The sequence below is a fragment of the Blastomyces gilchristii genome (genome assembly GCF_000003855.2).
Source record: "Blastomyces gilchristii SLH14081 genomic scaffold supercont1.26, whole genome shotgun sequence".
Classification (NCBI taxonomy): Eukaryota; Fungi; Ascomycota; class Eurotiomycetes; order Onygenales; family Ajellomycetaceae; genus Blastomyces; species Blastomyces gilchristii.
The window spans coordinates 556,508-571,461 of NW_003101656.1; the positions used below are offsets into that span (position 1 = coordinate 556,508).

General features: G+C 29.3%; 1 protein-coding gene across 1 annotated transcript; it reads left to right on the top strand.

Moving 5' to 3' along the window:
* Window positions 1–11,578: 11,578 nt before the first annotated feature.
* BDBG_08652 (uncharacterized protein) lies at window positions 11,579–11,992 on the top strand (the record flags this gene model as incomplete). The annotated part of the gene is made up of 2 exons (XM_031723666.1): window positions 11,579–11,785; window positions 11,858–11,992. The coding sequence occupies 2 exons, from the start codon at window positions 11,579–11,581 to the stop codon at window positions 11,990–11,992; spliced, it is 342 nt and encodes a 113-aa protein (XP_031580920.1).
* Between the last annotated feature and the right edge of the window lie 2,962 nt (window positions 11,993–14,954).

Here is a 14,954-nt window from a genome sequence, read left to right on the forward strand (position 1 = left end):
TCAACATCTGAGATGAATACGCTGTTTGAACGGAGTGGTGGAATTACTGCAACGTTATAACGCTGGTCGTTCTTACCTGCAGAAGCAGAAACAGCGTCATTCAGCGGCGCGATCTTGTCAGTTTTGTTGTTGAAAACAAAAATCAGTAATGGTTATAATTGACGCATTCTCCGATGACAATTCATCTTTTACACTACAATGTCTGAATTCAGTGCAGAATTCCTTATTCAGAATAAGAATCTCTGAAAATCAGCAGTAGAATCTTTATTAAAAGTAATAATTCTATCTGAGAGAGATGAAAAGTAAGATAAATTCATTCTTCATAATATTTCAGTTGAAATTTTTTACTGTGAAGAAGAAATACTACTTTTCAAAAATGAATTAGAAGAATATAACTCTATTCAACTGAGAAAAGAGTCTGTGTGACTAAATTGAATTGAGTTCAGATAAAGCAGAACAAATGCCTCTGTTCTAATATTTATAAAGAGTTGAAATTTTTGACTGTGAAGAAGGAATGCTACTTCTCAAAAATGAATTAGAAGAATACAACTCTATTCAACTGAGAAAAGAGCCTGTATGACTAAATTCAATTGAGTTCAGACAAAGCAGAAGAAATGTCTCTGTTCTAGTATATACAAAGACACTTGAACAGTCAAAGATCTCTGAAGTATGAGTGACAGGTGTGAAAATGAGAGTTCATGAATACAAAGACTCAAGAATGAATCTCAAAGCTCAAACACAGTGTTCAAACTGTCAAAGATATGAACACTTTGCAATCTCCTGTTTCAGAGACTTAAAATGTGCATTCTGTGGCAGAGATCATAAAACTAGTGAGTATAAATGTGAAACATGTGCAAAAAGAGATGAAATATGTTAACACACTCTGCTTAAATGCTTCAATGGCAAAGAAAAACATGTATCTAGCTTAAAAGAATGTATATTTGCTCCAAGAACTCAAAAGAACTGAAGAAAAGATGAAGCTCAAAGCAAATCTAAAACTGAAGAGAATAGTTAAGTCAGTAAACTCACAACTGCAAGCTTAAAAAGAAGACACTCTCAACTATCTAAATATTCAAACTTCAATTCTCCAGCTAAATGTAAACAGAATTTGAATTCTCAAAGTTCTGTTAAGATTAGAGAATTGAGAAATGACTCTGATGATAAACTAGATATAATGCAAGCAGTTGAGATTTCTACTTTTCAGAATAGTTATAATCTACTATCTGATGATAGTGTTTAGATTCTACTCTACTCTCTTTTAGTATGAATATACAACAAAAACAACAAAAAAAGTTTAAAAACTCTTCAAAAATCACATTTATTCAAAATAATGTGAATAGAAACTCAAATTATATTTATTCTTGTCTTCAAATTGAATTTGAATAAAAATTTGATTTTATACTACTTCAGGAGCCGAATTTTGATACTGAGCAAAAATATGTCATTTCTCATTCAAGCTACTACTGCTTTTTATCTCAAAAGTCTGAGATAAAGTCAAGAGTAGTGATCTATGAAAGAAAGAGATCAAGATATCAATTTAATCTAAGATTTGATATCATGTCTGACCCTGATATTCTGATGAGTGATATTATAGATAAAGAGAATGAGTTTGATACTATACAGCTTATAAATATCTATCATGAAAAGTCATTGAAGAAAAATAATAATATCTGAACAATTAATAGAGGATTTCTGAACATAACTTCATCAAGAAACTCTATAATTGCAGAAGATTTCAATGCACATCATCTCTGATGAAATTCAGAATACAAAAGAGCAGTAAGATCTGATAATCTGATTGAATGAATCTTTGAGCATTTAATAGATTTAGTTAACAAGTCTGATCAATAAACATTCTTTAGAAAAGGCATGAAACAGAAATCTATTATAGATCTAATCTTCATGTCATAAAATGTAATAGAAAAAAGACTTGTAAACTGATTTATTAATTCAAATGAGACATCAGAATCAGATCATGAAATTATTCAATTTAATATTGAACTGAGTGAGAAATAAATGAGTGAAAATCCTCTTCTCTCTAATCAGTTTAACTTTGAAAAAGCTGACTGAAAGACAGTTGAAGAAAGTATAAAACTGTTAAAATCTGAAAGACAGAGTGAGCTGTATTACAACTCTGATCAAGATATCTCAAATGAAATGCTTGAGAATAGAGTGAAGCTCATTACATCTATTATTCTAGCAAGTGTTAAAGACAATATTTCAAAGAGAAAGTCTTCTGAGTATTCAAAATCTTGATAAAATGAGAATATTATATCTAAAAGAAAATAATTGACTACTGCTAGAAGAGATTGAAAGAATGATATAATTTCTGATAAAGAGTTCAAAGCTATCAGAAATGAATATTTTTCAGATATTAAAAAAGATAAAACAGACTACTGAAATAAATTTCTTAAAGAAGCATAAGAAAAAGAAGTTTTTAAAGCTTTTAACTATACTAAAACAAGAAGTGTAGCAAAACTTTCAATCTTAGAATATGAGTTTCAGAATGAATCATATACAGCAAACTCTTTTGAGAAAAAATATTAAGTTTTTATAAGAACTCTCTTTCAAAACTCATCAGATTCAGATTCAGAGAAAGAGAATATATCACTTCTTAACTATATTGATGAAAATGACTGAGAATGGCCTGATCTTACTCAAGATGAATTAAAGTCAGCTATTTTCTCAAGTTCAGTTAAGACTGTTGCAGAGCCTGATTCAATTAATCACTTGATTATTCAAAATACATACTTCTACTTAAAGAATGAATATTTTGAGCTCTTTTTCAATCTCTTGAAAAATGGATATCATTCTGAATACTGAAGAGAAGTCACTGAAGTGATTCTTGCAAAACCTAATAGAAAAACTTCAATTCTCAAGTTATATAGAGTAATATCTCTATTGAACTGTCTAGAAAAGGTTTTAGAAAAGATAATAGCTACTCAACTATCTTTTATAAGCTCTATCAGTAATTCACTTTTATTCAGTGAATAAATAGAAGATAGAAAACAGTGTTCTGCAATTAACACTGTTCTCTCAGTTGTTCATGATATTTAAATAGCAAAGTATAAAGATCTGGTCTCAACTGCAGTTTTTATTGATATAAAAGAAGTATTTGATCATGTTTCAAAGTCAAAGTTAATTCAGACATTGAAGATGTTAAAACTGTCACTTTCTCTAATAAAATGAGTTAACTGTTTTATATCTAAAAGAATTATACAACTCTTCTTTGATAGAATGAAATAAGACAAGACTGAGATAAAAATAGAAGTATTATAAGAATCTTCAATCTCACTCATTTTATTTACAATATACACTGCATATCTATTCAAAAATAGAAATATGAGAATAGTGCAATCTCTGAGTTATATGAATAATATTAATCTAGTCTACAGCTCAAAAACTATTAAAGAGAATTTAAAAGTGATTGAAGAAGCTGCAAAGAAAATCTTTATTAGAGTAGATATCAATCAAATTCAATTTAATATGAATAAAACTGAGTTAATTCATTTCTTTTCTAGATTCAATGAGAAAGAACTATCTCTCACTCTTTTAAATAGAGAGATTAAACTCAGTGTAAATGTCAAATAATTAGAAGTATGATTAAACTTCAAGTTGAATTTTAAATATCACATTCAACAAAGAACTGTCAAGACAGAAAGACTATTGAACAATATAATCAGACTATCAAATACAGAGAGAGGTCTATTCTTCCAGGCTATGAGACAGTTATATATAGCCTGTATTACATCAGTAGCTGATTATGAAGTTCAAGTTTGATGAAATAATCAAGAGAATTTCACTGAACTCTTTCAAAGTCTGCAAAACAGAGTCTTGAGAAGAATTCTGAGAGCATTCAAATCATCTTCTATTAAAGCAATGAAAATTGAAGCTTCAATTCCTTCTCCTGCTATTAGATTTGAAAAGGCCTGTATGAACTATGCTCTGAGAGTTATAAAGATGAGCTCAAATCATATAATCAGAGAAAGAGTCTCTTCTTCATTTCCATTAATTAACTCTGGAAATGAACTGGATTGAAATAGATATCTTGATTGAAATGAAAATAATTCTTCAAAGAAAATGTCTTCTCAACTGTACAGACTATGCTCTCTGATTAAAAATCAATTTTCTTCTTTAAATGTTGAAAAAGTGAATCATGAGAAGTTATCTCTCTGAAGAGAAAAGCTTGAATCTCTTATAGACTTATAAATAAGTGAACTATTAAAAGAGAAAGAATATGAACAGCATTTGAAGAGAATTTCTACAATCAATATAAAAGACTCTATTCTGATTTATTCATATGACTCAAAAAATAAGAATCTGAATAGATTAGATGCAGGCATTGCTTATACTGAAGATAATATCAATTTTATCTCAGATTTCTAGAATCTAGGCTGTGAATCTGAAGTCTTTGATGCTGAACTATTTACAATAGTGAAAGCTTTCAAACTCATAAAAATAAAATCTCATAAAAGAGGAAATAGTTTGAAAGAGACATAGATATTCTCTAATAGTCAAGCTGCTTTAAAAAGACTTAGAAATAGTCAGATTCATAATGATCAAATAAATCTTGAACTGATCTTAAACTCTGTTTTGAAAATTCAAAAGAGAAGAATATCAAAGCTGATATTTCATTTGCACTGAGTTTCAGCTCATATAAATATTCATAACAATGAATTGACTGATTCAGCTGTAAAAAAGAGTGCAGAATTAAGCAGATCTATTCAAAAAATTATATCCTGGTCTTTTATAAAGAGAAAAATAAAAGAATCTTGTTTAGACAGGTGAAATAAAAGCTGGCAGAAATAAAAGAAGAGTATACATTATTCAAGATTTGAAACAAAACCCAAGTGAAAATCTTGTTTAATTAAATGTAAAAAGAAAATATTCTCATCTATAATACAGCTGAAACTAGGACATGGCTATTTCAAATCTTATATACAAAGATTTGATGATAGATTTGACTCAATAGAATGCTCATTCTGCAATGCAAATGAGAATCCTGAGCATATTATAATACACTGTGCATTATACAATAGTCTCAGAGCCAGATTAAAAGAGAAGTATAATCTAAATCAATTAAATATGAGATTCTTATTCTCAACTGAGACAGGAATTAAATACTTAATAGACTTTCTATCAGAAACTCAAGCAGCTACAAGAAAATGACTAAATTCAGAATTATCTGAATATGAAGAGGAGGAAATCAATCAGATATAGTCTGTTAAAACAGCTATATACTATCTTTTAATAATTTGTTTTGTTATAGTCTCTCTTTACTTTATCTTTTTCTTTCAATTCCTTTCTATCTATCTATTTAATGTGTCTATCTTTAAGACTGTGTTCTATTTGTCTTTTCCTTTGTCATGATATTGTCAAATGGTTTCAAAGTATCAGAAGATGTTAAAACACTGCAATTTGTAAACAGTTTTTGTATTCTGAGCTGGAATTTTCTGATTTTGCATATCTGAAATTGATGAATGTATAATAGTTAACTTTACAGATATAGGAAAAACCCTGAGAACTAAAATTTCTCAGGTAGATGTCATAGTCTCTGACTGCATACATCTATAATTGAAGAATAATAATAATAATAATAATATTTATAAAGACACTTAAACAGTCAAATATCTCTGAAGTAAGAGTAGCAGGTTTAAAAATAAGAGTTCATGAATACAAAGACTCAAGAATGAATCTCAAACCTCAAACATAGTGTTCAAACTGTCAAAGATATGAACACTTTGCAATCTTCTATTTTAGAGACTCAAAATATGCATTCTGTGTCAGAGATCACAAAACTAGTAAGCATAAATATAAAACATGCTCAAAAAGAGGTGAAATATATCAACACACTATACTTAAATGCTCTAATTGCAAAGAAAAACATGAATCTAGCTCTAAAGAATATATGTTTACTTCAAGAACTCAAAAGAACTGAAGAAAAGATGAAGCTCAAAGTGTAAGAAGCCTACGCTGAATAGATTGATATAATATTGATAGGTCTTATATAACAAAGATAAAAATGTTAAAGAAGAAAAGAAAGAGAAAGTGTGAGAATCAGTGATTGAGATGAATATTTATACGCATATGTGATGATGTACACAGTGGAGCTTCAGAGCGGAAGAATATACATGTGTTTGTAGTGACTGAGAATCAGTGATTGAGAATGGCTGAGAATCAGAGTGTATGCATTCGTGGCGGCTGAGGATTGGCAATTGAGAATGGCTGAGAATTGAAGTGTACATATTCAAGAATGAAGTGATTGAAATCTGTGAAGTGTTACAGAATAGTCTATATAATTGATCAGACACAGCTCATCACATTAGCTCTCTCTTTTCAGAAGCAGTTCTCATCAGTCAAGAACTGCTGTTTTGAATAACACAGAACTCAGAGTTCAGGTCAGTTGATCATAGCTGACTCATTTCACAAGATATTATCAGCTGTGGCTGCAGAATCTCTCATTGAGAATATTCTCAATCTCTCACTCAAGCTCATTATCTTCTTCTATAATGTCTGATGACTGTCAGTCAGAAATCAGCTGAGAAGAGAACAGATCAGTGACAGCACAGCAGAGCAAGCTTGTATGAAATACATTATAAATCTCTGATAATGTGTTAAGACAGTAGTTGTGACTACTTAAAACTTCTATCACTTTATATCTGACATGATGATAATTCAGTGTATGAGATGAACATGTGATTCATATATTCTTAAGATTCAATCATATCAAATCTTCTATCTTATATTATTCTGTGAAATCTCAGTGAATATTGATTCAGTTCTCTTGATCTTGTTTCACAGTTATCATAGAGGCCTCTGCTTAATCATGAGCATCTCAGAGCTTTGTTATTATATTATCAGCAATCTGAATCAGACTGTGAGTGTTCAATGTGAACTGTGTAATCTCTAGAAGATTCAACACTTTTATATAATATTCATATATAAGAAAGAACAGACTTATATCTATTGAAACAGTATCTTGAATGTTGATAGTGATCTCTATGTGTAGAAGAAGATTATATCAATCATCTTATAAGTAATTGTAGAACTTATAAAGATAATTCTTTACAGTTTGAATTATCTTTTTTAATGCATTATCAGTCTCAGAGTGATAGACAGTTAACAGACAGTATATAATCTTGAGAACTTAACAGATTCTAGTTCAGAAAGTGCTTATAAATTAACAGCTCTGATCTGATACTATGAATCTCAGTAATTCATATATCTGATAGAACAGACTCTGTAGAAAAGCTTCAGTGACTTGTTCAGTATTCATCTTATTACAAGATTTTAATATTATATCTTTACTTAATTAATTTATAATGATCAGAATGTTTCTACAACTCTGACTCTCAGATAGATTGATAGTAAAGTTAATTACTATATCTTATCAGATTCTATTAGAAATATTAAGTGATTTCAGTAGATCTTTTCTACAGTTCTTTTATGAGATAATAGAAGAACAGTGATTGCAGTTTCAGACAAAGTATCTGATACTATTTAATATCTCAAATTAATAGAACTCTCAGAAGATCATTCTATACAGTTGTTCACAGTCTGAATAATCAGTTATATATAAATCATGCATCTCTTGTATTATTCAGATGCATAAGAGTTCAGAGTAAGAGACTCAGTATCATTCATAGAATTATAGAGTGTTATTATCATTGATTGAATATTCTGAGATGTCAGTTCTTACACATAATTCTGAGAGAAATCAGAGTGCTTCTTATCATACTGCTTCAGTGAGTGCTTGAAGAAGTTTATCAGTTTGAGCTGCTGTATATTATAGCTCATCTAATATTGATTCAGAAGAAGTTGAGATATCAGTGACAGTTCTAATCAAAGAAGCATATATAGTGCTGTGAGCTGTTTCATTTTAATTAACTAGTATCTTCAGATTCAAGAGCTGATGCTCTCAATTCTTTCAGTGAGTATCTGTTACATTGAATGATATATTCTGCTCTTGTCATGAGAGGGCATCTTTCATTGAGTTCTGACTGCCAGAAGAGTAGTGTATCATAAAATGAAAGTGACTTAAGAACTCAGATTATCATATCTGTCATTCAGTAAGTTTACAGATAGTTATGAAGTATTTGAGATTCTTATAATCTGTGACTATCTCAAATTCAGAGATACTGTGAAGTTCAGAGTCTCATTCTTCTAAACAGTATATAATTGCAAGGAGTTTCTTATTATAGATCTTATAATTGTATTCAGTGAGACTCAGTTTCTTAGATATGAAGATACATAATTATAGAATATCTTTATTATTATATTATAATATTATCTCTTCTGTTATATAGTCAGAGAAATCAGCTTCAACAACTGTCTTATAATCAGAATCAAATAGTATCAGTAGAGAGATATTAATGAATATCTTCTTCATCTATGTAAATGCAGCTTCAGTGTTCACTGATTATTAAAATACTGAGTCTTTCTTAGTAAGATCTGTAAGTGATCTCATAATATCTGAGAAGTTTTATATAAATTATCAATAGAAGTTAGTAAATCTGATGAAGCTTCATACATCTTTCACAGTATACAGAGCTTCTCATTCAAGAATAACAGAGACTTTCTCAGAATTCATTCAAATTCTCTTATCAGCTTCTATAATACAACTCAGATACTTGATACTCTTGACTTCAAAATCACACTTATCAATATCTATCAGTAGTTCTACTTCTTATAGCTATTATAAAATCTTTCACACATATTCTTAGTATTCTTTTCTGAATTCATCAGTGAAGATGAGAATGTCATCTAGATAAGCAGATACAAACTCAATAAGAAAATCTCAGAGTACTCAGTTGATATACTTCTGAAATGTACTGAGAGTGTTAGTTAGTTCAAAGAATATGACTATTCATTCAAAGAGATCATAACATGTTCAGAATACTGTATATTATTCATCTTCTTCAGTAATATCAATCTTATGAAACACAGTGATAATATCTAGTTTTATAAATTATTGAGCTCATCTGATCTGTGCTAGGGTTTTATTGATAAGAGATAAGAGATATCAATCTTTCATTATCAATCTATTCAGACCTCAGTAGTTCACACAGAATCAGAGTTCTTCATCTGATTTCTTTGCAAAGAGAATAGAGGCTGCAGCAGAAGAGTTATTAATATATATAAATTCTTTATTCAATAGATCATTGAGTGTCTTTCAAAGAAGAAGAAGTTCATCTCAGAATATGTTATAAAGAGAGTCTCATGAAAGTTCAGAATTCTTATCATTCTTTTTCTTTAACTTGATACTGTGATTCACTTCAGAATCTCATAAGAAGAGTTTATTCATAATATTATCTTATCAGAAGATATCTAGATATTCATGATATTATTAAGAGAGTTTTGTACAAGAATCTGTTATTATAATATAAAATAACTTTTCTAGAGTCTTTTTAATATTGATCAGACTGACAGAATAGATTAATACATGATTCTGCTGTCAGTAATTCTTTCAGTAACTTCTTTTTCTGAGTATTTTATAGATGTTGACAGAGATCTGTGTCAGATCAATAGTCTTATGAATATCATCTTTCTGAATTCTATTATTATTCAGGAATATCAAGCTTCTATTTCAAGCATTTAATAAGATGTCTTATTCAGATAGTCAGACAAGTTCAAATATAAGATTATAATCAAGATTATCAACTTTATATGTATAGACATCTTTATATTGATGTTCTCTCACATCAATAATTAGCTTTATCATGTAATGAGTACAAATGTCTTTTGAATCATCAAATCCTGCAAGAAGTTGAGGTTTTGATAAAGAGATACACTGAAGATTATAATATCTTACAACTGAAGATTTTATCATTGCATAGTAGTATAGATTACTGTCTATCATGACTTTCATATTATATATATTATCAATCACAGTAGATATAAGAATTATATTCATTATCATCTTCTCTTTAAATCATTGTTATCTGATCTCTTCAAGCTTCTGTTTATGAATTTAAACAGAAGCTAATCTTTTTCCTGTTTTATCAGAGCATTCTCATAGTTATCTTTCAAATCTTTCTCTAATGTAACATGATTGATGCAGACAGATGCTGATTCATTCTTTGCATAAGAAGATGCTGATCTTTCTCTTGAGTATGAAGACACATAGATTAATCAGCAGTTGAAAGCAATGTGTTCTGATTAGTTACAGTTGATGTACACTTCACATTGACATCAATCAGTGACTTCTTCAGAAGTGATCTCAGAAACTCAGAAGTCTGTTCAGACAGCAGAGACTCTTGCTTATATATAGACATTTAAGTCTACTCACTTCATAATATCTACATCATTGTTATTCCTCAGCACAGATGTATGAGTCACTGAGACATAATATCTTCTGTCACTGTTCTGTATATTCTTGAGCTTGATAAGACAGTCATTCATTGTTCAGAGCTGTGTATAGCAGTCTTTATAAGTCTGGTCTTCATTTACACTTATAAGAGTCTGTAAGAGTTCAAAAGTTAATATCTTCTTAAGCATGCTAGTCTTCATTTAATTCTCTCAAGATTGATTATCTGCTTCTAGAATCTTGATGTTGAAGTCAGGAATAAATGTTATAAGAGAAGTGTTTCTCTGTCAGACACTCTATAATGATTCTAATACTTTCTGTTGCATGGCAGTGTCTCAGAACAGAATATCAAGATATTTGATAATATTATCAGACATTCATAATACTGATTCATATACTTTCATTCATGAATGAAACTTCTGTTTCATATAATTCTTCAATTATTGATTGATATACTAATCTTGATTGATTAATGAACTGATGAAATCTTTATCTACACTCAGTTTTGTGAGTATTTTCATTCTTCATGATGAGTAGAGAGTGAGATTAGAAGCATTAAAATATACAGAAGCATCTAAGCATTCTTTCAGCACTTTTGTACTTAATTCTGTAGATGTTGAAATTGCATGAGTTAATTATTGACTCTCTTCATATTGAAGTTATTGAGTCACATGTATGTCTGCTATCTGTTACTGTTGTAATTTCAACATTGCTCAGAGTCACTGTGATATCGCATCTATGCTCGCGTTCAAGAGTTTCATATTATTATTAGACATGGTTATATCAATCATTGAATATGTAATTATATAAATCTCTTATATATCTGAGTGTCAGAACTCTCAGCTCTTTCACTGACATTCTCTTTGTAAAATCTTATTCTCTTTATAAGATCTTGTTGCAGAGTCAGAGTGACTGATAAGCAAGCTTCTATCTGAGAACTATCTGAGAACTCAGTGTTTACTTAACTATTTAACTGTTTCTCTATTTCTTATGCATTGTTACACATTCAAATATCTCTTAATGAATAATCATTTCTAATGAGAAGATAATGAATGTTTTTATAGTGTAAGAGGCCTATGCTGAATAGATCAGTATAATATTGATAGGTCTTATATAACAAAGATAAAAATGTCAAAGAAGGAAAGAAAGAGAAAGTGTGAGAATCAGTGATTGAGGTGGATATTTATACACATATGTGATGGTGTATGCGGTGGAGCTTCGGGGCGGAAGAATATACGCGCGTTCGTAGCAGCTGAGGATCGGTGATCGAGAATGGCTGAGAATCGGAGCCTACGCGTTCGTGGCGGCCGAGGATCGGCGATCGAGAATGGCCGAGAATCGGAGCGTACACGTTCGAGAATGAAGGGGTTGGAATCTGTGGAGTGTAATGGAATAGTCTATATAATTGATCGGGCGCAGCCCGCCACACAAAGTAAATCTAGAACTGAAGAGAAGAGTCAAGTCAGTAAACTTACAACTGTAAGCTTAAAAAGAAGAAACTCTCAACTATTTAAATCTTCAAACTTCAATTCTTCAGCTAAATGTAAATAGAATTTGAATCCTCAAACTTCTGTTAAGATTAGAGAATTGAGAAATGACACTGATAATAAACTAGATATAATGCAAGCAGTTGAGATTCCTACTTTTCAAAATAGTTATAATCTACTATCTGATGATAGTGATTAGATTCTACTCTATCTCTACTCTCTTTTAGTATGAATATACAATATAAACAATAAAAAAAGTTTAAAAACTCTTCAAAAATCACATTTATTCAAAATAATGTGAATAGAAACTCAAATTGTATTTATTCTTATCTTTCAATTGTATTTGAATAAAAAGTTAATTTATACTACTTCAGAAACTGAATTTTGATGCTGAGTAAAAATATAGTATTTCTTATTTAAGCTACTACTGCTTTCTACCTTAAAAGTCTGAGATAAAGTCAAGAGTAGTGATCTATGAAAGAAAGAGAGTAACATATTAATTTAATCTAAGATTTGATATCATGTCTGACGCTGATATTCTGGTGAATGATATTATAGATAAAGAAAATGAGTTTGATACTATATAGCTTATAAATATCTATAATGAAAAGTTATTGAAGAAAAATAACAATATCTGAACAATTGACAGAGAATTTCTGAATATAACTTTATCAAGAAACTCTATAATTGTAGAAGATTTCAATACACATCATCTCTGATGAAATTCAGAATATAAGAGAGTAGTAAGAGCTGATAATCTGATTGAATGAATCTTTGAGTATTCAATAGATTTGATTAGTAAGTCTGATTAACAAACATTCTTTATAAAAGACATGAAATAGAAATCTATTATAGATCTAATCTTCATGTCATAAAAGCTAATGAAAAAAAGACTTGTAAACTGATTTATGAATTCAAATGAGACATCAGAATCAGGTCATGAGATTATTCAATTTAATATTGAACTGAGTGAGAAATAAATGAGTGAAAATCCTCTTCTCTCTAATCAGTTTAACTTTGAAAAAGCTGACTGAAGAACAGTTGAAGAAAGTATAAAACTGTTAAAATCTGAAAGACAGAGTGAGCTATATTGAAATCCTGGTCAAGATATCTCAAATGAAAGACTTGAGAATAGAGTGAAGCACATTACATCTATTATTCTAGCAAGTATTAAAGATAATATTTCAAAGAGAAAGTCTTCTAAGTATTCAAAATCTTGATGAAATGAGAATATCATATCTAAAAGAAAACAATTGACTACTACTAGAAGAGATTGAAACAATGATATAATTTCTGATAAACAGTTCAAAACTGTCAGAAATGAATATTTTTCAGATATTAAAAGAGCTAAAATGAACTGCTGGAATAAATTTCTTGAAGAAGTATAAGAAAAGAAAGTCTTTAAAGCTTTCAACTATACTAAAATAAGAAGTGTAACAAAACTTTCAACCTTAGTATATAAGTTTCAGAATGAATTATATTCAGCAAACTCTTTTGAGAAAAAATATCAAGCTTTTATAAGAACTCTCTTTCAAAACTCATCAGATTCAGATTCAGAGAAAGAGAATATATGACTTCTCAACTATATTAATAAAAATAACTGAGAATGATCTGATCTTACACAAGATGAATTAGAGTCAGCTATCTTCTCAAGTTCAGTTAAAACTGCTGCAGAGCCTGATTCAATTAGTCACTTGATTATTCAAAATACATACTTCTACTTAAAGAATGAATATTTTGAGCTCTTTTTCAATCTCTTGAAAAATGAATATTATTCTGAATGCTGAAGAGAAGTCACTGAAGTGATTCTTGTGAAATCTAATAGAAAAACTTCAATTTCTAAGTTATATAGAGTAATATCTCTATTGAACTGTCTAGAAAAGGTTTTAGAAAAGATAATAGCTACTCAACTATCTTCTATAAGCTCTATCAGTAATTCTCTTTTATTCAGTGAATAAATAAGAGATAGCAAATAATGTTCTGTAATTAACACTGTTCTCTCAGTTATTCATGATTTTTAAATAGTAAAGTATGAAGATCTGGTCTCAACTGCAGTTTTTATTAATATAAAAGAAGCATTTGATCACATTTCAAAGTCAAAGTTAATTCAGACTTTGAGAATGTTAAAACTGTCACTTTCTCTAATAAAATGAGTTAACTGTTTTATATCTAAAAGAATTATATAACTTTTCTTTGATGAAATGAAATAAGACAAGACTGAGATAAAAATAGAAGTACTGTAAGAATCTTCAATCTCACTCATTTTATTTGTAATATACACTGCATATCTATTCAAAGATAGAAATATGAGAATAGTACAATCTTCAAGTTATGTGAATGATATTGATCTAGTCTACAGCTTAAAAACTATCAAAGAGAATTTGAAAGTGATTAAAGAAGCTGTAAAGAAACTCTTTGTTAGAGCAGATATTAATCAAATTCAATTTAATATGAATAAAACTGAGTTAATTCATTTCTTTTCTAGATTCAATGAGAAAGAACTATCTCTAACTCTTTTAAATAGAAAGATTAAACTCAGTGTAAATATCAAATGATTAGAAGTATGATTAAGCTTCAAGTTGAATTTTAAATATCATATTCAATAAAGAACTGTCAAGACAGAAAGACTATTGAACAACATAATCAGACTATCAAATACAGAGAGAGATCTATTCTTCCAGGCTATGAGACAGTTATATATAGCCTGTATTATCTCAGTAGCTGATTAAAAAGTTCAAGTTTGATGAAATAATCAAGAGAATTTCACTGAACTCTTTCAAGGTCTGTAAAACAGAGCTTTGAGAAGAATTCTGAGAGCATTCAAATCATCTTCTATTAAAGCAATAGAAATTGAATCTTCAATTCCTTCTTCTGCTATTAGATTTGAAAAGGCCTGTATGAACTATGCTTTGAGAGTTATAAAGATGAGCTCAAATTATATAATCAGAGAAAGAGTCTCTTCTTCATTTTCATCAATTAACTCTGGAAATGAACTGGATTAGAATAGATTTCTTGATTGAAATGAAAATAATTCTTCAAAGAAAATGTCTTCTTAACTGTACAGACTATGCTCTCTGATTAAAGATCAATTTTCTTCTTTAAATATTGAAAAAGTTAATCATGAGAAGATATCTCTCTGAAGAGAAAAGCTTAAATCTCTT